General features: G+C 40.9%; 1 protein-coding gene across 1 annotated transcript in view; it reads left to right on the top strand.

Annotated features, from left to right (window-relative positions):
- LOC146812262 (putative sodium-coupled neutral amino acid transporter 8) overlaps positions 1-22,489 on the top strand; it is a 332,163-nt gene that overhangs the window by 185,766 nt on the left and 123,908 nt on the right. Inside the window, exons 4-6 of the mRNA XM_085614572.1 lie at positions 5,023-5,127; positions 8,826-8,883; positions 13,194-13,308. Of these exons, the coding sequence (XP_085470698.1) occupies positions 5,023-5,127; positions 8,826-8,883; positions 13,194-13,308 (278 nt within the window). The remainder of the gene's footprint in view (positions 1-5,022; positions 5,128-8,825; positions 8,884-13,193; positions 13,309-22,489) is intronic.

Genomic DNA, 22,489 nt, shown 5'->3' with positions numbered 1-22,489 from the left:
CAGGGGTTTTGGAAAACCGCATTCTAATTTTTCAAGCAAGTGCCAATTTTTCATTATAACTTGCCTGAATCGGTTTGTATCCGGACCAAAAGTGGTCGCACAAATCATACGTTCCAATGGTGGTTTCTCCTTCTTTTGTAAAAGATCCTCCCGAGGCGTGTACCACGCTCTCTTTATTGAATGCTTCAAGAGCTTTTTTGGGTACCCACGAAGGATCATCTGTTCTTTAAATAGCGCCGCATGATGTTCAAAATCTGATTTTGATGAACAATTGCGACGTATTCATAATAGTTGTCCATACGGAAGATTTTCTTTCAAGCTCCTAGGATGAGCACTTGTATGGTGAAGGATGGTATTTTTATCAGTTGCCTTTCTATACAAAGTAGTTAACTTTTTATCATTGGACGCTACTTCAACATCCAAAAACGTCAGCTTTGTCCTTCTCATGGTCAATGTAAATTTGATATCCTAATGGCGGATGTTTAGCCAACCATAGAAACTTTCCAACTCTTCCTTAGACCCATTCCACAAGCACCAGATGTCATCTATATAGTGCAACCATTGCGCTATATGCTCTTTAAATGGATTGCTGTTAAAAATAAATCTATCCTCCGATTTGGCCATAAAGAAGATTGCCATTTCTGGCGCAAACGGACAGCCCATAGTTGATCCTTTGATCTGAATAAAAAAGGAATCATCAAATCTGAAATAATTATTCTTTAAGGCAACCTCTGCTAGTTGAAGAATAAACTGGGAGGGTACCCTATGAGGAGGAGGAGGTATTTCTTCCAAGTAGGCCTCAATCACTTGAAGTGCCTCATCTTGAGGTATCTGCGTGTATAATGAGGTGACGTCAAACGACACCATCCATTGGGTCAACTCATCAAATTCATGGCCTTCAATCTTATTGATCAAATCAGCCGTGTCACGCACATAAGAAGGTACCTCGGTCAAGAAAGATTTAAGGAAAAAATCCACGTATTTGGAAATGGGCTCTAATAGAGAATCACTCCCGGACACTATTGGCCTGCCCGGGGGATTATCCAACATCTTATGTACTTTGGGTAAAAAATATAAGACTAGGATCCTTGGGAACTTTTTGGACAAATAGTCAAACTCTTTCGGACCCAAGAATCCTCCATCGAACCCAGTTTTTGGGCAGGGCGACATTGCAATTTGCCCAGAATCAAAGGATGTTGAGCTAGGGCCAGGAGTAGAACCTGGTTCCCAGTTCCAAGATCTGCAGCACTAAATGAGTGAGAGGGATGCTCTCTTTCTAGTCTCTCAGCATTGTCCTGAAGGACACCGTTGGAAACCCTCTGTTCCCTCCCCATGCCTAAAATGGTGCTGCTTCTTGCAAATGCCTAAGTCTAGCCTATCACAGAGGGTTACCCGGAGCTTTGGAAGAGCAGAGCTCTATTACAAGCAGTCCAATCTTACCTGGCGACAAGGCTTTTTGATGTTCACTGCACTCTTTTCCATCTCAGATATCCTGGTCTCCAGCTATTTGTAGCGAAGAAAATGGGCCCAGCACTCTGGGGCCTCCTCTGCAGCACTTCCAACCATTTGTTTATGTTCATTCACAGCAGGCTCCCTAATGGAATGGTTTGTTCTGTCCCATCAATATAAATGCCGCTTGTTACTGTGAATTTGATTAAAGTGAATATTTCTCAGATGATGATAATTACATTTGCCATTTACTTATGGTCATTGCTAAGTCATTAATTATAGTGGTGAGAGTTGCATCATTCGAGAAACTAATCTTTTATTATCGAAGGATAAGAAACTGGATGCACTTACTAGCCACTGTCTGAAAATCCGCTTCACAGCCTGTGAGAGGGTTCAGTTGCCACATAAAAATGCTGCAGTCATCAGTGTTGTCCATTTAAATATTTGACAAAGAGTATATGCAATAAGTTAAATAGGAATACTGGGAGATATACGGACTCTCTTTAAAGGAGTCACCCAGTGTAGAGAAAAAAATCTCTTTACCCAGGTCCTGTGTCTCTAACCACCACCAACAAATGGCAATACAGAATGCTCCTTTGTTTGATGTTGTCTGCCTGGGTTTTGAGACCTTGTGTGACATCATTCACCACATTTCCTCTTTAAAGCTACTGATGGCAAAATGGCTGCAGCAGTAGTTTGGCAGCAGGACTGTATGCATGTATGTGATATTTCAATAACTCCGTATGAGCCAAAAGGCAGAGAGAAGCATCAAATTAATGAGTGAGAGGTAAAGTAGCTGGGTTGTGGACTGTTAATGCATTGTAATGTAGCATTTTTTAAAGAGGAGCATCTTTAACTCTTTTCTAAGTTGGAGCAGCGTTGTTGTGGTCATGATGGACATGGGGATGTTGTTTCACATCCTGAGTGTACAGATAGATAAGGCCTGCTGTCTTTTTTTTTTTTTTTTTTTTTTCTTCTTTTTTTACACTTCTTAGCCTGCAGTCTGATGCTGTCCTGGCTATAGGTGTGCTGGGAACCACCAGAGATGGTGAGCTTGTCTCCATGTTAAGCAAGAGTGCTGGCTGCGATGCCTTAGTAAATGATGCAATTGGGTTTGAAGATAATGAAGGGTGGTAAAGAGAGCCAATGGAGCTCCATCAGAATGAGGTTGATGTGACAATAGGCTTAAAGGCCCTGGTTGAGCCATTCTGAGGCGTGGAGGAAGGCAGTAATGGGTGCCAGTGTTGAGTCAGAGTGTATGGAGCAGGGAGTTCCAAAAATCCAGATGCGAGAGTATGGGAGCTTGAACAACAGTTCTGAAGGTGCTTCCTGGAAGATATGGTTTCACTCTCTTTAGGAAAGAGGGCTGGTACCCAGCCGTCTGTCTTTTTTTTTTTTTTGGGCTTGGATTATAACTGCTGGTATGCCTTTTGCTTCATGCCCTTGGTGATACTTAGTTTTAGGCACTGTGTTATTTGAACCTGAGAATTTTGCTTAATCCAAATTTGGTGTTGCTTCAGCAGCAAGTCTGGCCTGTACCTGAAATACGTTCTTTCTCTCCATTACTCTATAGTGTTGTTTATTTTGTTGTGGAAAGCATGTTACGAGTCATTCTCCCTTGGTCTTAGAGTGACCTGTTGTTACTAAGGTGTTTTTGTTATTGGAACCATAACTTACCACTGCTGCCACCGGCCTCCAAAACTAATTCACTCCAGTCAGGTAATATAGTTACTCTAGTTGAATGCTTGATTCTAAGGGTATTGAAGGAGAGTAGCCATGATTCCTTCAGGAGCAGATAGGGTCCTTGGATCTGAAACTGTGGCTCAAGTAGCTGCACTCCAGCTATATGTCCATTTAAAGCTAAATATTTGAATCTCTGAAAAATATTCGATATTTGTTTTATTTAGAGGGAGCAAATTCAAGCAAATAAAAAAGGAAATCACACACATAAAACAGAAGGCTCTAGGGCCTTCTGAAACTGAGAAAACCCCCAAAACAGTAACTGTGCTTGCTTACAAATGCAAGAGCACAAGTAACAAAGAGGCCTATGACCAATGTTGTACTTTGGGGAAGGTTTCATATTACAGTTGGGACTCAATTCAAAGGAGGGAAACAGAATGGCAAATCAATTATTTGTAAGTATTTACGGTCTGATTGCTGAAAATGCAGCTTTGTTCTACCAGACGTCTGTCTCCGAATTTCTTGGTGGTACAGAGGCTGCCTAAAACTGGATTGTAGTGTTAGAAGTGGAAGAACATTAGGATTGCCATAGTACACTGCCCTCGCACATCCCCAGCCCTCGGAACTCAAATTTAGTGTGACCAAAGGCTTCGCCATCTTGAAAATGCCAAAATTGTGTAGGGCAAGCCCCAGGAACATTTATCCTTTTGATTAGGGAGTTCCCATCTCTCTCCTGTTGACCTAATTTAATGGGCTAAATAGGAGCTAAAAGCCACTACAAAGTAGCCTACACTGCATACAAAGCTGCATATGAAGGAGATTCCAACTGCCTGTCCAAGGAATAGACAATCGCTCATAGTCCATGCTCTAAGAGGCAACTTGCTGCTAGGAATTGCTGCCTTCAACAAAACAGACTCTGAAACACCCCTTAGGAAATGCACCCAGGATATAGAACTCAATTTCCTACTCATCAGAACACTGCCTACTTCTAAACGTTTAAAAAGAAACTCAAGGAACTACTGCTCCATCACTATTCATCTCCTGAATAGCTGTCCACGTGAGTGCCGCATCGGCCAACTGTCTGAAAAATGTAGATCTTTTGTCCTACTAATATTGCTCCCTAACGTATACTCTATCATTTTTATGGGAATGTTGCTCTTAGATTACTTTGCTTGTATGTATCGTATGTTTTGCGTAAAACTCGGCTACTGATCTCTGATATTTCTAAAGCACCGACAATTCTGTTGGTCTCGTGTACACTATATAAATATTTTATTGCATGTAGGATTTTGTTTAGTTTGAAGTCTCTCACTCTTTCATACTATGTTTTATGCACAAAAAATGTAGACGTTAACTAAAATCCTTTCTGTTTGGAAATCGGGGACTTACACATTTTACCAGTTTTCTAGTATATTTGTTGGTATTCAGTCCTGTATTGAAGCATTTGTTGTTCAAGTATTTACAGTTGTCAGCTCGATTTACTCTCTTGCTATCCACCAAATGTCCAAAGATAGCCAGGGCCCATAATATGGATGAGGTGCGGTTCACAAACATGAATATTATTTGGGAGTAGTCAGGGGTCACAGCTGTGACCTCTAGCTTACTTTATGCAACCACTGGCACTTCCATAGTGACCCCTGCCCGCAGAGGGGGGCAAACATTTGTATATTCTACTGCACCAGCCCCAGTTCAGCATGCAGATGGTAAGTTTCACTACTGCCTCTAATCCGGATTGTTGCCATTTTCCCCACTTGTTTATGAACCAGAGGTGTGTGGCAGGGTCTCTAGAATGCACTTCTTTTTGTACAAACCAGCTGGGAGTGAATTTATTAACAATAGAGCTCAACATCAATATTACGCTTGACCTCTGACCTCCACAACCTTTTATTTTAGCATTCTAGGTACCTTCTCTGCTTTCTATTTGGCGATGGTCGTTGTGATCAAATATTACCTAATGAACGAACACCCAGTCTTCAAGGAACGCCATAGTTCCTCAAGGTACATCTCATCTCAGGCATTTCTTGTACTTCCATTATTGTGTATTAATTACATGACATATTCATTAATGACCTAACCAGAGTGCTATAACATTAATACTTCTAAAAGAGTATTTCTCTGAGACTTCCTAATGAATGTACTAGTCTTGTTCTAATCCTCCCAGGATCTGGAATTGTTAAGTCAGCCTTCAAATTCTTGGAAGCTGTCTCAACTCTGTTTTTAGGAAGTTCCTCTCATCTCACATCTGGGTGTTTGCTTTTAGGCGAGCCATCTTTTACCTATGGAGCTCCATTAGGAGTGGTCATGGGAATCCGCTGTAAACCCTGGCTTGCTCTTTGGTTCCTGTGGCGGCGACGTTGCTGTCAGGGTCTCGGTCGCCATGAAGGCAGTACCAGGACCAGAATGGAAACGAGGACTCTTAAAGCCACCTTCGCCTACAGTAGTGTCCTTTCTTCTGCCTTTCCTTATCCCCTCAAGTGTAAATATGGTGCTGATGTGGGGTAGGGATCGGGCTCGTCAGACATGTGATTTTATTTATGTTGTAGTTTTTACTGACCTTGTTGTACTACCACAAGAAGTTGTAATTGGTTTCAAATTAATTCATTATTGCTATTGAAATTTTTGCAATGTGATTTTCTGTGGTTTTCCAAAATAAGAGCACAAAATGTTATTGTCTTTTAAATGTTATTGTCTTTATTTGTGTTGTCACGAGCTTGATTGAGTAAGTGTATGTGTTACAGGTACCAGTATGTTTGGCAATAAGATGAGTGATTCTCCTCAGAATGTTTGAAACGTGCATCTGAAAGGTTTGTTTGTCCATTTCACGTACACTGTCTCATTTATGCGATTCATAGATAATTCTCTTGTTGTTTGTCTTTGGGAAGGACGTTATGAGTTTTTGATACTATAAAATCTATTGATTAAATCGAAAAAGAAATGATTCCAGACATTTTGTTATCTCTCAAAATGTTTCCTCACAAGTATATTTGAGGTTGCAAATAGTAGCAGTATTAGCACTTCTTTTGTTCATTCTAACACGGGCTCAGCCTTACTGCTTTAGGCCCACCTCCTAATTTGGGTTCATGCAGTTTTTATAAAGCACTGCATACTATCTTGTGGTAGCTCTAAACTGCTTGAGTTTTTGTACATATGTGGGAGAGTGCAGTGATGTGTCAGTGAAATAATGCTGTATTCTGGTCTGAATCCTGGTCCAATCAGATCGCGATGCAATGTCCTAGCCTTAGTAGGTTCAGCTGTATCCTTTTTTTGGCCTGGATTTCAGAGCCAGTGGCTTGTCCCTGACATCTGTAATTACTGCTCAAAGGGTGCAGTCTAACACCCCTGCTGTCCATGGCATTTTGTTGAATTACTGCCCATACTTTTTCCCTTTCCAGCTGTTGTAACCAATAACATTAGGCCACTCATTCACATTTTTTACTGCAATGTAAAGTATTTGAATGTTGTACACATCGCCAGAAAAGAAAACATAACCAATGTAGACTAGTGAAGTGGACTGCCCACCACAACATAAAGATTGTTTGATACTATTACCATACACATTTTTTATAAACTTGATGTCCTGGCCTATAACTGTCAGCCCTCCTTGATACCAATCTCGCGTTTCGCTCCTAGAAACACACAAAAGCAGATGGGAGGAGTGCTTGCAATTTGCCTAACTGCTGCCAATCGCTCGGGGCAGTATCCCAACCCATCGTTCTTTTGTCCACCATGCCACCTCAGATTAGACCCAGCTATATTCAAATCAGTCTTGAGCCTGCACCAATAGGAACAGTCCAACCAAAACTGCCACACGAGGTCCTCTCAACCAGAACATATGCAAACCCCAGACCATTTTTGCCCTGATTGGGGCTCCTCAGTTGGTTGTAGTTTGGTTCTGCACCTTTCCTATTAGAGCTTTGTCAAGACTGATTTACATGTGGCTAAACTGAGGTGGCATGGTGGTCAAAAGACGATCGGATGGAATGTTACCCTGAGTGATAAGCAGCGGATAGACAAATTGCAAGCATCCTCCTATTACCATTTGTGTGTTTCTTATCTCAATCCTAAAACCCAAATCCCAGTATTCTGAAATTTGAATATAAGGAGAACATGACAGAACAAATATTTGCAATGCAATCGGTCTCGCCTTTGGGACCTTGTATGTATTTAGCTATGCAGCGACCATCAAAAACATAGACACACCTACAAGCTTATTTTACCGACTGCAGCATATTTTTCCTGCGCTGATTGCTTTGGTGAGGAGCTCATAGCAGCATTACCAAAGTATGCTCTGCAGCAGGCAATCCTTCAAATGGGAATATAGGTGTACTAGTACTCAGTGTCTCAGAGAGTACCTGTTTTCCTGCTCCAAAGTACTCTTCCACTAAAAGTATTGCACCCCCTGCTGAGAAGTGCTGCTATTCTCCCACTCAAACCTCAGGTACCCAGTCCCTGACCATTCCTGTCATTTAAAAGTACTGGGAAAGGCTGCATTACTTTTATTTACATTTCCTAAATAGATTGAGGGTTTAAACCTGACAGAATTGAGGCTCAGTTTATACTGAGGGGCCAGCGTTTCTTCACACGGCTACAAGTTTCTTCACATGGCAACTAATATAGCACAAAGTAATCGTCAATCAATGCCAATACAACTCTGGGAGGCCAGTACAATTGGAGCATAAAGCTTAACCAGTGTTTGGCACCTCCTTGCGCTCCATCTATGCATTCCCCTCTATTCTGCCCTCCCTCTCGCCCCCTCCATGTCTCCTGCCCTCCTTTTAACCCTCTACATCCCTCCTCCCCTGATCATTTGCTTTTCTTCTCTCCTCTCTGTTTGCTTTCTCTCCTCTCTGATCGCTTTCTCTCCACCTTCCATCTTCCTCCCTTCATCTTGTTTTCTCCAAGCCCCCCTGTTCCTGCTGCAATTAATCTCTGAGATCTGGGGAAGGGACAGAGGCTCCAGGGGTGGTCCTTGGCTTTCAAAACCAGCCTCCAAGGGCTCCAGCTCACTGGGGAAATGTCCACTGCAATAAAAGGCCTGCCCAGCCCTGCGGGTTGATCCGCAGTCCTCGCAGTCAAGGATGCAGGTGGTCAGCCATCTTCGTGGTGACGGGATCCGGATGCTCAGCAATCCTTTGGCTTTTGTTTTCTGATGCAATGAACTATGCGTTGTTGTTTTTGACCCTATACTTTTTTTTACGATATTTGAGATAGTTTTGTTTTAATGAGACGGTAAAGGCAAATAGGTTAATATTTCAGTAGTTAAAAGGAGGCAGACCATCTCTGGGGTTTCAGGAAATTGTATAATGCATCAATTAAATATTTTTTTTTTTATTTGTTTGTTGACTCGGTTGCTGGATGAATTCAGTTCGACTCACAGGTTCAAACCGTGTCACACATAAATTCAACCTAGGAGTAGTATCTAGACTTTCTCATTAAATATTTAACTCCTAAAGATATTTAACTGATTTTAGTTTAAACCAATACATTTCTGGGCTGAAAATTAATGGGTCATTACCTTCCTCCACAGCCCCATGTCTGTTAACCATAAAAGTGAATTTCCTAACCTTAGGTGGCCTCGCAGATCCGAAAACCGCTCCTTAGTTATGTTGCACGCTAGTCAACGACAAAAGATCAGCATGTGGAATATTGCCTTTTCTTCCTAAAATATAATTGTTCACTTTTTTCCCATCATGCAGCGCTTCTTCCTTGGCTTCCATATTCAGTGTTGTCCCGACAATCTGCTTCGGATTTCAGGTAATATGCACCTTCATTTTTATACAGTGTATTGAATTTTATGCATTAATCCAATCTCCGAAACCAACACTGGCTTTGCGAAGGTTTCATTTTTCTGTATATTGCAGTATCTCACTTTGCTCAATAGATAGCCATTGGAATGCCACAGCTTTGCCACTTCACTGTCTTTAGCTGCAAAACATGTTTCGTCACAAACTTCACCCGTAAGAGTTTTAAAAATGGCACCACACACACAATTGCAGATCCCCGACTAGGAATCTTGTCCATGTTACCCCATATGATGTTAATCAATAAAATGATAGATTTGATTCTCGATGATGAAAGGTGACCTAGGGGCCTGGTTAAAAACCAAGTTTCATTGAATATTTGTCATCGACACAGTCCACTCACATCTGTATTTAGAAAAGTACTTTGAATATTCATAGTGAGCACACTGTACAGTGCAACTCTAAATTGTGCATTTGTGTTAAGTGTAGCTACATCTGTGACCTCTATCACTCTCTCACAAGTATGAAACCTGAGTCTGACTCCAGAAAGGAAGAAGCAGCTGGGAGTGAATGGGATATGGTCAGCATATCCTTCCATCACCTTATGTGAGCTTGATGTAACACACTTAGTGGTCAATTGTCTGCCCAGACATGGCTCCCTTGTTGTCTGTACCACAGTATCCAAGCTATACCCGTCAGATGACGCCTGACAACCCTGAAACTTGTCTGAGGTAGCTTGTGTACCCTTCTGAGACGGGGTTCACTTGGCAGTGCAGGGTAGGCTATTCCCATGAGGAACAAGGCAGTACTGATTCGCATAAGGCGGGACCCTGTCTAGAGTGGGTTATTGGGCTAAGAGTGATAGGTTGGAATGCTTCCCCAGGGTGATTTTAAGCATTCCACCCTATTTGTTTGTATGATTGATAAACTATGTTGCTAACACTACAATGTTGCTTCTTCATATGTGGTCTCATTACACACTGTATTATGTGTCTGTTTTGTCCTACTTGCATAAGTAAATGTGCATATAGTATAAATATGAACAGTTGTGGTGAAGAGCTATAAGCAAAACTAGCTGCACAAGAAGCCATTTTCATAAATTTGGGTTCGCAAGGCAACCAGTCAACATCCATAAGCAACTCTGCAACAAACCTACCCATAATAAAGGTGCCACACTTGACGCTATCATCACTAGCAATGATCTGGTCTCCCTTACTGACATCGTCCCCATTGACTGGTCTTACCACCATCTCATTCTGTTCAAATCTTGTCCATTGTCCTCCATCCCCCAATTTTAAATAACAAACCTAAGATCTGGACCAGAGACCTCAAACAAGTCCCACCAACTGAACTTGAGTCAAAAATTCATGCTTAACTCTAACGTCTCCCGAACTCCCAATACGCAAATGAGCTTACCAACTATTACAACAAGGCAATAACTGATGTTCTTGACCAAGTTGCACCGCTTAAACTTAAAAAACAGAGCGTAATCCAATCTAAATCTTGGTTTAATCCCGAGCTCAATAACGAAAAAAGACAACTTAGACACGCGGAAAGGACTTGTAAACAACACCCCTCGCTATTACATTTAGCTCTCCTTAGATCTGAAAGTTTAGCTTATAAGAAGCACATATTTAGAGAAAAACTATCTTTCTTCCATACCCAACTTGATTGTGCTAAAAATAGGCCAAGAGAGAACTCTTTAACATTGTCAGAATACAAACCTCATCTGCCCTTCCTGTCTTGATGGCCTCCAATGAAAGATGTGAGGAAATTGCCAGCTTCTTCAGAGACAAAATTGCCAAAATTGATCAATCCTTCCCACAAATCATGGCCTTTCCTGCTATGAATAGCTCTCTTATCATTCCCCCTTTCTCCACATCAACCCGTCCTCCTGATTCTTTCTTCACTCAATCTACACCAATTGGTACTGGAGACACCCTTTCCAACTCACAATTGAAAAACAATGCCACTTGGACAAATTTTATAACCATGACCCAGCTTGAAGTCTTTCATATCATTGCGAAATTAAAGCCGACCTCTCATACCAAAGACCCACTCCCGGCAAATCTAGTACACAACCTTAAACACATTATCCCACCATGTTGGACAAAAATTATCAACACCTCCTTCATCTCTGGTTGCGTACCTTAAACTTGGGCAAATCACTCCCATTTTCAAAAACAACAAGGCAGACCCGAATGATTCCAACAAGCTCTGTCCCATCTCTAACCTCCCACTCCTAGCTGAAACCATGGAGAAATGTGTCTTACAACAACTCGACAGACACATTGACAAATACTATCTACTGGACTTCTTTCCATCTGGTTTCAGGAAAGGCTGCAGCACAGAAACCGCATTGCTTAACATTGCTGATGACATTCATTGTTCCTTAGAGAATGGAGATGCTTGCCTTCTTATTCTTCTGGACCGCTCAAGCTGTTTTCAATACAGTCCACCATGCATTCCTTACTGGAATCTCTTAAGACTTGTACTGGCCTGATTGGCACAGTCCTAAACTGGTTCACTTTCTACCTCCAACACTGAACACAACAAATTAAAATCAACTCCTGCCTCTCCAATCCCACTCCTGTCTCTCACGGTGTCCCCCGGGCTCAATCATCTCCCCTTCTTTTCAACCTCTTCATGGAACCCCTTGCTATCATTTTGAAACAAGATGGGATCAATTATCACCTAAACGCCGATGACCCGCAACTCTACTATAAAATCCTTCATCTAAATACCACATTGAGCAAGATTCAATCCTGGTTTTAATCCAACCATCTTAAATTAAATCCCAACAAAACGGAAATCATTATTTTCTACCCCAAAAGTAACCACCTCCCTATCCAAGGCTGGATCACAGACATCAAAGCCCTTAACTGTCCGCTCACTCTATACAACACGGCTAAATACTTGGGTTTCACACTGGGCAAAGATATGTCACTGAAGGACCATATCAATAACTCAGCCAAAGGAGCACTTTACACACTTAAACACCTAAAAAAAAATCAAACCCTTCATCTCCTATGATGACTTCAAAGGGGTCGTTCAATCGCTTGTCCTCTCTAAACTTGATTGCAGTAACGCTATACTCACCGGAACCCCTAAAACTCCCCTCGCCCCCCTCATATCCATGCTCAACATGGCTATCCGTCTTATAACAGACTGTAAACGGAATGATCATATCACGCCTGCCCTCAAGCCCCTTAACTGGCTTCCCATTGAAGGAAGATGCATCTACCAGACCGCATGCATCACCGACAAAGCACTTCACTCTCAATACCCAGACTACCTAAACAATAAACTCACAAGAGCAGAAAGTACCAGGCTGATAAGAAGCTCCAATGTTCTTCTTCTTGTTCCCCCGCTACTAAAAAAGAAATCCACCCAGACTCACTCCTTCTCAGGAAAGGGTCCTAGCATCTGAAACGCCCTACCGAGAGACCTTTGTTGCAACCCCTCCTACCCTGGCTTCAAAAGAGACCTGAAACGCCATCTTCTCAATACATACTGGAGCCTATGAATCTTTCTGAACCTGATCTCTTTTTGCTCCATTGTTTCAGGTCATCCCCTGCTGACCTGCTGGCCTTGCTCTTCCCTGTGTTCTCCTTATTGTTTCCACTAGCTTTGCTCCTCATGGTCCCTCAGTTACTTCTGTTCTTATCATATTTCTGTAAATTTTTGTACAGTGTTCTGTAAATGTTGGCTCCAGCTGAGCCTGCACTTTTTATCCTCTAACTTTGTTAGTTGTTTTTACCTCATTTCTGTAACTATAAATGTTTCTTTGTATATTTAATTGTGTATCCCTCTGTCTCACTCCCCTTATTTTTAACTGGTTGTAACCTTTTGGAACTTTATTTTTTTGCCTTGATACAGATTAGTTATTGGATGTCTCACGTCCCTTATTGTATTTTGTTTGTATCCATTGCTCCTTGGAAATGTTGCCTTGCTCTTGCTTCTGTAAAGCACTCTGATACCTCTGGGTTTAGCCCGTGCAATATAAAACCTTTAAAATAAATAAAATAAAAATATGTGGATCTTGAGTATTTAGAGAAGAAACAATCAGTCTCCCACTGAGGCACAGGGTCACAACTGATTTGCATATTGCTTGGTCTGAACTGAGTTGACAAAGTGAGCTAAAGAACCATGATGGATTCAACCCAGATCTGTGACTGGGGCGAGTGTCTGAAAAGTTTCAGCGCTCCGTCCATCATCTCCCTGTGTTTGCTTCATTTTGTTGGACAGTCTGCTCGGTAGAAGCCCTGAATCTACAGTGCTGTCACGTCCATGTGTAATGTGGGTATTTATTTTTCATTCTAGTGCCACGAGTCCTCCATTGCCATCTACAGCAGCATGCGGAACCAGAGGCTGCTCAACTGGGCCATGACGTCTTCCGTCTCCATGTTGTTCTGTTTGGTTATTTACTCCCTGACTGGTAAGGCACATCTACACTTCGTTATTAAAAAAAAAAAAGGGTGTTGTAATGTAGGCGTTCATCGAAAAGGGCAACTTGTGTGACATATTCCTGTGTCACATACATACGGGATACATTTGCATTTGGAAACAGCAGTGTTTCATGAGGCTTTACATTAAAGACCAGAACCAATTGTAATGCATGTAAAAATAAAGGGGGTTATGAAAATTTGGTAAGGGTGTTTGATGGAGGTTGAAAAAACAGTTCTTCTAGGCTGCAGCCACAGCTAATGCAATCTGCCAAAAAATGCCTGCTTGGACCATGTCCATGTCAGATCCAGCTTGAGCACCGTTTTAATTTTGAAGACTGCGATATGAGATTGCATCTTGCAACAGTGTAGAATGTCTACATTCATGGTGTTCCTAAACAATTACGTTTTCGGCCTTTACTACGTGTGTAATTCTATTGTTATGCAACGTAAAACCATCCGGTGCAAAAATATATAAACTGTGCCAAGAGAAACCTTTTTTTGTGTGAGTGAAAAGCATGCATTTTGCACCCTCTTGTTCCGGGGTACTTAAAAAAAAAAAAAAAAAAAAAAAAAAAAAAAAAATACAAATTTAAAGCAGACTTGTGGCTCTGCACCTCGCGCCAGTTTCATCAGTGAGTGGTCCTTTGCACAAATTCCCCAGTCCCAGCCCGTTGCGTGGTGCTTCTGCGTTCCAGATCCTGAAAGGGGCAGCTACAAGTGGGGATGCACCAGGCAATGAAGTCCAAGACACTTATGTTGTATCAAACATCTTTATTTCAATTCAATTCTTTCCATAAGCTAATAGCAAAAACAGTTCAGCCAACGCATTTCGTTCTCACAAGGAGAACTTCATCAGAGCTTAATATCACAAAAGTACAAAACTCTGCGTGGCTAGACTCCAAGGTCGACGATCCAGTGTATTGTGCTGCATGCAAGGGGAAATTCCCAGGGCTAAGTAATGCCAGAAATCAAAACTCCGTATCCTTAGTCCGTAAGTACGCGTCCCAGTAGGCGGTCCAAATTAAATGCTGAAAAAGACGCCTACTTTAAAAAAAAAAAAATAATTATAAATGATGGTGGTGGCTATTCAGCCACTGAGTAAATAGTTAATTTTCTCTGCTATTTGCCCGAATGCTGGCTAATAGTAGAGATTCTGCACTGAGGTGACAGCCGTGCAACTAGCAGAAAAATTTCACAATGTACCCGTGCATCGGCTAAATGAGCTTATGTTCTGTTTTGCTGACAGCCCTACAAAAGTAAAAAAACTTAAGTTTACCTACCCTGTACCCAAGTATCAGACATTATGTACTATGTCTGGTGGTCACGCAAACAGAGAAGGAACTTCACTTTTCTCCTGGCCATTGGCAAAATAGCAACCATTGAGCACTATTTGTCCAGTGGCCAGGTATGTTGCCTAGAAACCCCCCTTTTTACCCGACTGCTGCTACATGGCAGAAAAGACGTACTACTTGCAAATGAAAATAATTTTCTCTATTTACCTGCTGCTGGCTAATTATGTACTATTTGGCTGGTGGCCTGGCACATAGAAAATAAACAGTCATTGCTTACCTGGCAGTTGACTAAATAGCACAGCTGCCGTTGCAATATAAAAGAAATATCAGTATTTACCAGGCGCCTGGATCAATGGACAGTAAGCACAATTTGTTCAGTATCTGTGAAATATCAGCCATTGAAATAGCACAGTTTTCAAGTGGCACTTAACAGAAGGTAAAACTGCAAACAAGGAGTGAACACAATTTGCGCCTGTCACCATAAGCAAGTTCATGCAAAAACTATCTTAAATGCTGGCTGCATCCAAACCGAACTAGCTCATATGTCTGAAGGGCCCAATAGCCCATTTAAGAAATGTTTTGAATGCTGCTGAGTTAATTTGAAAGACATGGCTCAGATTGCCAGTCCATTATTCCAAGGACCAAGACGCATGAATTTGGGAGGCCCTTTGTAGAGCGATCACCTACTCCACAAATGTTCCTTTAAGTTTACCTGAATGTGGTGTTTTAGTATGCTTTCTATTTGGCTCTGTATGACGTGCTGTTTAGCAGTAGAACCATTCGTAGAGTCCTTTGTAGTTCGAATGTTTAGGTAGGAGGATTGACAATTGATTCTGCCCACCAGCCTACGTGTTCCAGGGTGGCTTAGCTCAGTTTTCTAATTGATTAACCTGCATCTTTACTCCACCATCTGGCTACCACGCATTACCATTACAACACAGCCGTCACAACGCATCATTACCTTGCATACCATTATCATGCAGGGTTTTTACAACACATGTGCCTTTGCCATGCATGGCTTTACAACGAATTTCATTGTAAGGGCACGCATGGTAAAGGCATATGCGTTTCAAATGTAAGTACTAAGTAAGTATGAAGCTCAGGTAGATATATATATAGGTTTGAAGTGTCTGCTCAAAAATGTGTTAGCGACCTAAATGATAACTTCAATCTAACTTTCACTGCCCATATTAGTACTAGCTGTGTCCAATTTTTAGATGTGGAATTGTATATAAACAACAACCATATTGAAACCAACCTTTACAGAAAGAGCACTGCAGGCAACTCTATTCTGCATGCCAGCAGTGCTCATCCACGGCATTCCCTATGGTGAATTTCTGCGTATTAGAAGGATTTGCAGTTCCAAAATTTACCTTTGTCTTTGTCAAGCAGAAGCCTTTCAGTGATTTTGGGCAAGAGGCTATAACGCAAAAGATTTAGAAGAGGATCGAGTGAAGGCCAATAACACCAACAGGGAGGAATTCCTGCAGGGCTAAACAGCTGCAACAAGAGCTACCAATATATCCTCTGGTCAGTTAGCCAATACTGCAAACTCAATCAGGTTAATAACCACCTACTGCTGCCAAGATAGACGGATAAGGGCCGATCATCTTATCAGATCTGTCACTAACAAAGATCGTGCCTAGTCTTCCTAGATTTACATTCAGACGCGCTCCCTTGATGAGGGATGCGCTGGTTAGATCTAGCCCAGAGGTGGTTGTGTCCAATACCTGGTTGTCACCGAGATTGGGTTTCTTCAAATGTACAAGTTGCAGAGCCTGTAAGTTTGGGAAAAACACCACTGAATATACCACTGCCTTTCAGGAATTGACTGTTAAGATCCAGGGTCATCTCACGTGTCGAACGGAGTTCGCAGTATGTGTATTGGAGTGTACATGCCAACTCAGATACGTTTTATTCGCACTAAGCTTCAGGTTTTTAATATAATCCTCCAGCATTTAAGGGCCGTGGTTAATTCTGATCCCAACTATCCAGTGGCTCGCCACTTTAAACTTGTACAAGACAACAACCTGAATGAGATAAGTTATTTTGTAATTGGATCTGTACCAAAGTCCGTTCGAGGAAGCAATAGAGGAAAACTATTGCGTCAGCTGGAATTCCATTTCATTGTGCTATTGGATACCAGGATGCCAAATGGCCTGAATACAGGGGAGGAGTTGTACAATTTTTTTATAACAATGTTTTTAGATAAAAATTATTGCTTATAGGAAATGTGTAATTTTTTCATGAATTTTTGTATCAAAATGTTAAAATTATTTATGAAATCTTTTAGGATTTTTTTAAATACATTTCTTGAAATACCATTGCGAAACTTGTCTGGATTCTAGTCCAATTTGGGATTCCACTATTATCTTTAATGTGTTGTGTACTGTAAGACTCATTAATTTGACATCCCTCATTCACTGACTTTTTTTTAGCGGAGGATTCTGACTTTGTAGCCTTGTTTGTTATCTGAAACTGAGACTTTTATGTTTTAACATCGATGATTTGTTTGACTGCTTTTACTTTTAACATCCAATGATCTTTATAAATTGAACCATGTTTTCATTCCGAGTTTGCACTTTTCATCATGTGATTTTTGCACGTGCACTTTATTTTCAGCGCAGCAGTAATAAGTTAGCTGTTGCCACGGCTCAAGATATTTTTTAAATCCAGTTTTTTGCACATTTAGTAACTCTTCCACTTGCACTTTAGGGTTTTGTTAACTAGCATGGTTACAATACTAATTTTTTTGGGGACCCTCTGTTTTTAATGTCGACTGTAGTAATTTTATTGATGGTGTAAGACTATGTTTTCTGATTTTAAGGCTTATTTCAGCTGTATTTGCAGCAGCCACCATATGTCATTTAATCCTCATCTTTCACAACATTACAGTATTTATACAATATTATTTTCTTGTATATAACATTCTGGTTAGCTGTGTGAATCAACATGTCGTTTTAAATATATAAACAAACATTGCAATATGTTTTTATGTTTTAAGGAATTGCGATGACCAATGTTAACATCTAGTCTTTTTATTATTGCTATTGCTCAAGGTAGTGGCTATATTTGTTGGTTTCACTATATCTATGTCTGAATTGGTCCAGCGCGTCATGTGATCAAGACCGCGGCAACACTGTCAAAACGCGCCAGGCTGGACACTTGTCTTTGCACTATTGTTGCTGCTATATTTTACATGCAATAAAAACTTCACTTCATCGAATGCGCTGTGGCCTGTTCCTGCTTTCTTCTCCGTGCATTCGGTGAGCCAGGAGTTTGTGTGTATATATATGTACGCAGTAAGTCGAGTTTTCTATAGCCATACGTAGCAGGAGGGGAGGTGCTGTAATCTGCAGAGCCACGGGGGTTATGAACTGTATACTTTCCCCGTTGTTTGAGCTAAATAATCCTCAATTACTGTTTAGTGCAATGTCGGATGAGGCGTTGCAAGAGAGGGAGAAGGCAGCGGATGAACTCTTTAGTAATTTACCCAGAATTACTAACAATGGCAATCAGAGAACCGTTGAGAATGTACAAGGATCAGATTTGAAAAGCCTCTTAAAAGCATTGGAAAAACATAAACGCAGTGAAATTACTAAGTGGTGGGAGATCAAATCCCTAGAAAAATACAATGAGGTTGGACGAGTGCCCTGGGGCCTCAGAATCATGCTGGCACCCAGCTTTGAAAACCCTAACCCGCTACTACTCAAAGAATGGGCTGATAGCAATTTGGAAGCGTCAATGCGTCTAGTATGCTTACTCGTTAAATATGCCAAAATTGACAGGGATGTAAACATTCTTGAGATAGTACGTATTCAACAAGAAATTGAACAACTCAAGACGCCAAGCAACAAAGAATCCATTGAAAAAAGTATGTCGGACATGTCTGATCGGATTAACAAACAGGAGCAAGTAATTAAAACCAGAAAAGCATTCAAGTTTGCTAGAGATAAGAATGACTATGAGCAGGGCCAAGTGTTCACGTTTGCCCGGAAGTATGACTTTGTTAAGAAACAAAAAGGGATTGCCCAGATTTTTAAACAAACGCAAGCGATAGCCAGTACATCAGACACCCTCATGTCTTCCACCTCTGATATCAGCAACTTACCCAGTGACACAGATTCAGAGCGTAGTGGAGCTTCGGAAAGTAACACTAGAAGCAACTTGGGGCCCCTTACTCTAGCAGAAGAAATGGATTTTATCAGGGAACAGCGCAAAATGTCCTTACGACCGAGAAATCCAAATCAACAACACGCAAGAACAAAAATCAACGAAGGCGCCAAAGGCGCAAATGTAACAAATCCAAAAGGCAGAGGGCAGCAGAGGAGAACTGGCTATGACCCCTGAATCAATCGATCAAACAATTGTCAATCTCACCGACATCCAACTTAATTTAGCGGAAAACAACTTTTGGCATTGGGACTAAGCTATTGCCCTGAGAGTAATTTTAATTATGTAGAAAAGAGAATTGATGTTTATCAATTTATACGTAAACTCAAACTAACTAAATTCTACACGATCAAAAACCACGGCAAAACTATTCCAAACAAACCACCAAGTTCTATGCATTCTGTCCTATCCGCTGAAGAGCTCCCATTACTTTCTACGCTACATGCCTTACACAATGAATCCACTAGCAGGATTGCGGGCACTCCCAACACACAAGTGGTTGCTGATACTGAAGGAATTAATCAAGCGGCCCCAGGCAACAGTCCCTTCAAGGCGCCTTCTTCATTTGTGCCTACTATGCCCCGTGATGCGCTCGATATTTTTCACGAACGCATCACGGACGAACTGAAAAAACTTTGTCAAAACTAGGAAAATAAAGTTGAACTTGAAATCCAGAAAGAATCAGGAATAGTTTCAACTTATGGATAAACTCAAATTCAATGCCTCTGTTGTTATCAATAACTCTGAGAAAGGAGGTAATATAGTCCTTTGGAGCAAAGAGCAATATAGGGAAGAAGCGTTTAGACATATCAACAACCAAGACTGCTATGAACTTTCTAACGCTGCAGAAGTTAGGAGGATCAATAGAGACTACAGAGAAGATCTGAACCTCTGGAAACGGGAGGGGCTTATCACCAAAGACCAACTACATTTCTTGTTCAAAGAATTTCCGGTCTTACCCACCTTTTATCTCATCCCCAAAGTACATAAACAAATTGATCCAGTTCCTGGTCGCCCCATTATTTCAGCCAAAGACAGTATTTTTGAAAACACTTCACGTTATGTGGATTTCTTTTTACAGGAACATGTTGTGGGATTACCTACCTATGTTAGAAACACTAAAGATTTTTTGCTCAAATCGAATTCCATCCAATCGTCTAGGGAGTATATGCTGTTGACATTAGACATTACGTCTTTATATACGAGCATCAGACATAGTGATGGACTGTCTGCAGTTGATCATTTTCTAGGGAAGCGCTGCATTTCGATGTATCGACACAATGAAGTACTACACAAAATGATACATTGGTGTTTGTACAATAACATGTTTATGTTCGATGGGCATATCTACAAACAGAGACAGGGTGTGGCGATGGGGGCATGCTTCTCTCCCAACTATGCATGCTTGCATGTAGGCTGGTGGGAGGAGCATGTCCTCAGGGGCATGCACAAGGAATTGTATGATAAACATGTGGTATCGATGTGGAGATATATTGACGACATATTTATCGTTTGGAATGGTACATCTTCGCAGGCCAACGATTTCATTGATGTGATCAACTGTAATGATTTGAATTTGAACTTTACCTCACACATTGACCCCTTGACAGGGAATTTCTTAGATCTCACCATTTACATACTTGAAGATGCTTTAGAGACATGTCTATACAGAAAGTCAACGGCTGGTAATACCTTATTACACGCCACCAGCTTTCACCCTCCTCATACAATCTCTAGTCTCCCCTATGGGGAGTTCTTGAGAATACGCAGAGCCTGTAGTACGGATGATAAATTAGCGATAGCTCAAGAATCAGCAAGAATCAGGTTCCTAGAAAGAGGATATAAAGCAGAAAAATTGGATATGGCACTCAGGAAGGCAAATAGTAAAGATAGACAGGTACTACTGTTAACCAAATCAGGATCAGATATGAACTCCATAGTTTCAGAGAGTCATATCCCCAATGTTGAAAGCGTATCCCATGCAGGTAACACGACATGTAGATTTGTTTCCACATATAGTAGGCAAGCTAATGTAATTCGTACTATTATTAATTCACAATGGCCTATAGTTTTAACTGACTCTGTGCTTTCACAAACATTGCCATCACAGCCAAATTTTACTTATCGCAAGGCACATTCCATGCGTAGCGATTTAGTTAAAACTAGTCCTGAATTAGACTCAAAGAGTACATGGCTGTCCCCCAAAAAGGGTTTCTACAAGTGCAGCTCTTGCAGGGCTTGTAAATTTGGAGTCAACACTAAATCTTACTGTACCCCATTCTCTGAAGTCTCAATCAATATCAGAGGGCATTACACCTGCCGTACGGACTATGCTGCTATGTGGGTAGCACCAAATTACAGGTGTATGTACGAATTTTACAGCACTTACGTGCTATAGTAAATTCTGATCCCACATATCCTGTGGCTCGTCATATCAAATTGGAACACGATAACAAACTTCGTGTTCTTCAATATTTTGTTATAGACAATGTTCCAGTCAACAAACGCGGTGGCAACCGCGAAAAACATTTAAGACAACTGGAAACAAGATATATAGTTGAACTAGACTCCAAGGCCCTGAGGGGTCTCAATTTATGTGAAGACCTACATCACTATCTCGAAGTACTTGTATTTTTACTTAACCTTACACTACAGTTACTGCTTAGTGTTTTCCCTGCTAGGTGTAATTTCAGTTAAGCAGTATATTATTCCGCAAAGAAAATTATTGTATCTGGCTTTCGACTTTGTCTCGACTATAACCTTTGGCTGAATGTGATACAATGGTATAGTTAAGTTGTCTATGGACGAATTCGCTGCCTTCACTTACATGAATCATTTATTTTCTTCACTTTAGTTTACGATTTAGATTACACTATACATAATGCACTTTAAACACTTAACAGTGACTTAATACACTCTTTCGCCTATTAATTGCGTTAGAGAGGTTCCCAAGAGATTTTTCATATATTGAATGTTACAATGGTTCTGGTCCAGTAAGCAGTTAGGGATCAAACAAGTCTAATTTTTAGTATTTGTACTATCAATTATATATTGCTCTTTATACCATTAGGGCATTGAATGTCGATCATAACTTGTCATTGATTTATGTTTGTTTTATGTTAAGCTTTGCAGCAACATAATGCATTTGTGCAATGGGAGTTGCCATCAATTGACTCTTTTTCACCATTTGACGCTTTAGCGTAAATTATAAACATTAAGTTTGGAGACATAGTGTTGTAATCTCAGCGCATGTCTCTTTTATGTCCGTAGGTATTTTTTCTGACATAACAATTTCATATTTATATATATATATTAACTTGCCAATGGACCAATGAAATGTCAACATTTTGATGCTAAACTTTGTAAGTATTTTCTCTATGTTTATCTCTACGCTACAAAGCACTAACCAATCATGAGATTGTTGAGTCACCACTTGTAAATAAATTCGTCACTCTCCTGCGACGCACTCATGTGAGCAAGGCCACTCAGTTGGCCGAAACGCGACTTTTCGAACTTTGCACCAGACAGATGATCTAAAATAAATCGGTACTGCGGCTGGCAGTATCCGCATAAAAGAAGTTGTCTTTTCCGGTGCCGCAAAGCACCTCGGAGTGGTATTTGGAGATATATATGTATCCATCCACAATAAATCGCCCTGAAGCAAGGATGCCCTTCGCAGTTCAGTGCTTTTGCAAAAAGCCTTTAT

Source organism: Triturus cristatus, chromosome 7 (assembly GCF_964204655.1).
Source record: "Triturus cristatus chromosome 7, aTriCri1.1, whole genome shotgun sequence".
Lineage (NCBI taxonomy): Eukaryota > Metazoa > Chordata > Amphibia > Caudata > Salamandridae > Triturus > Triturus cristatus.
Note: the sequence above shows the minus strand (reverse complement) of the source record. Positions and strands in the feature narration are given on the sequence as shown.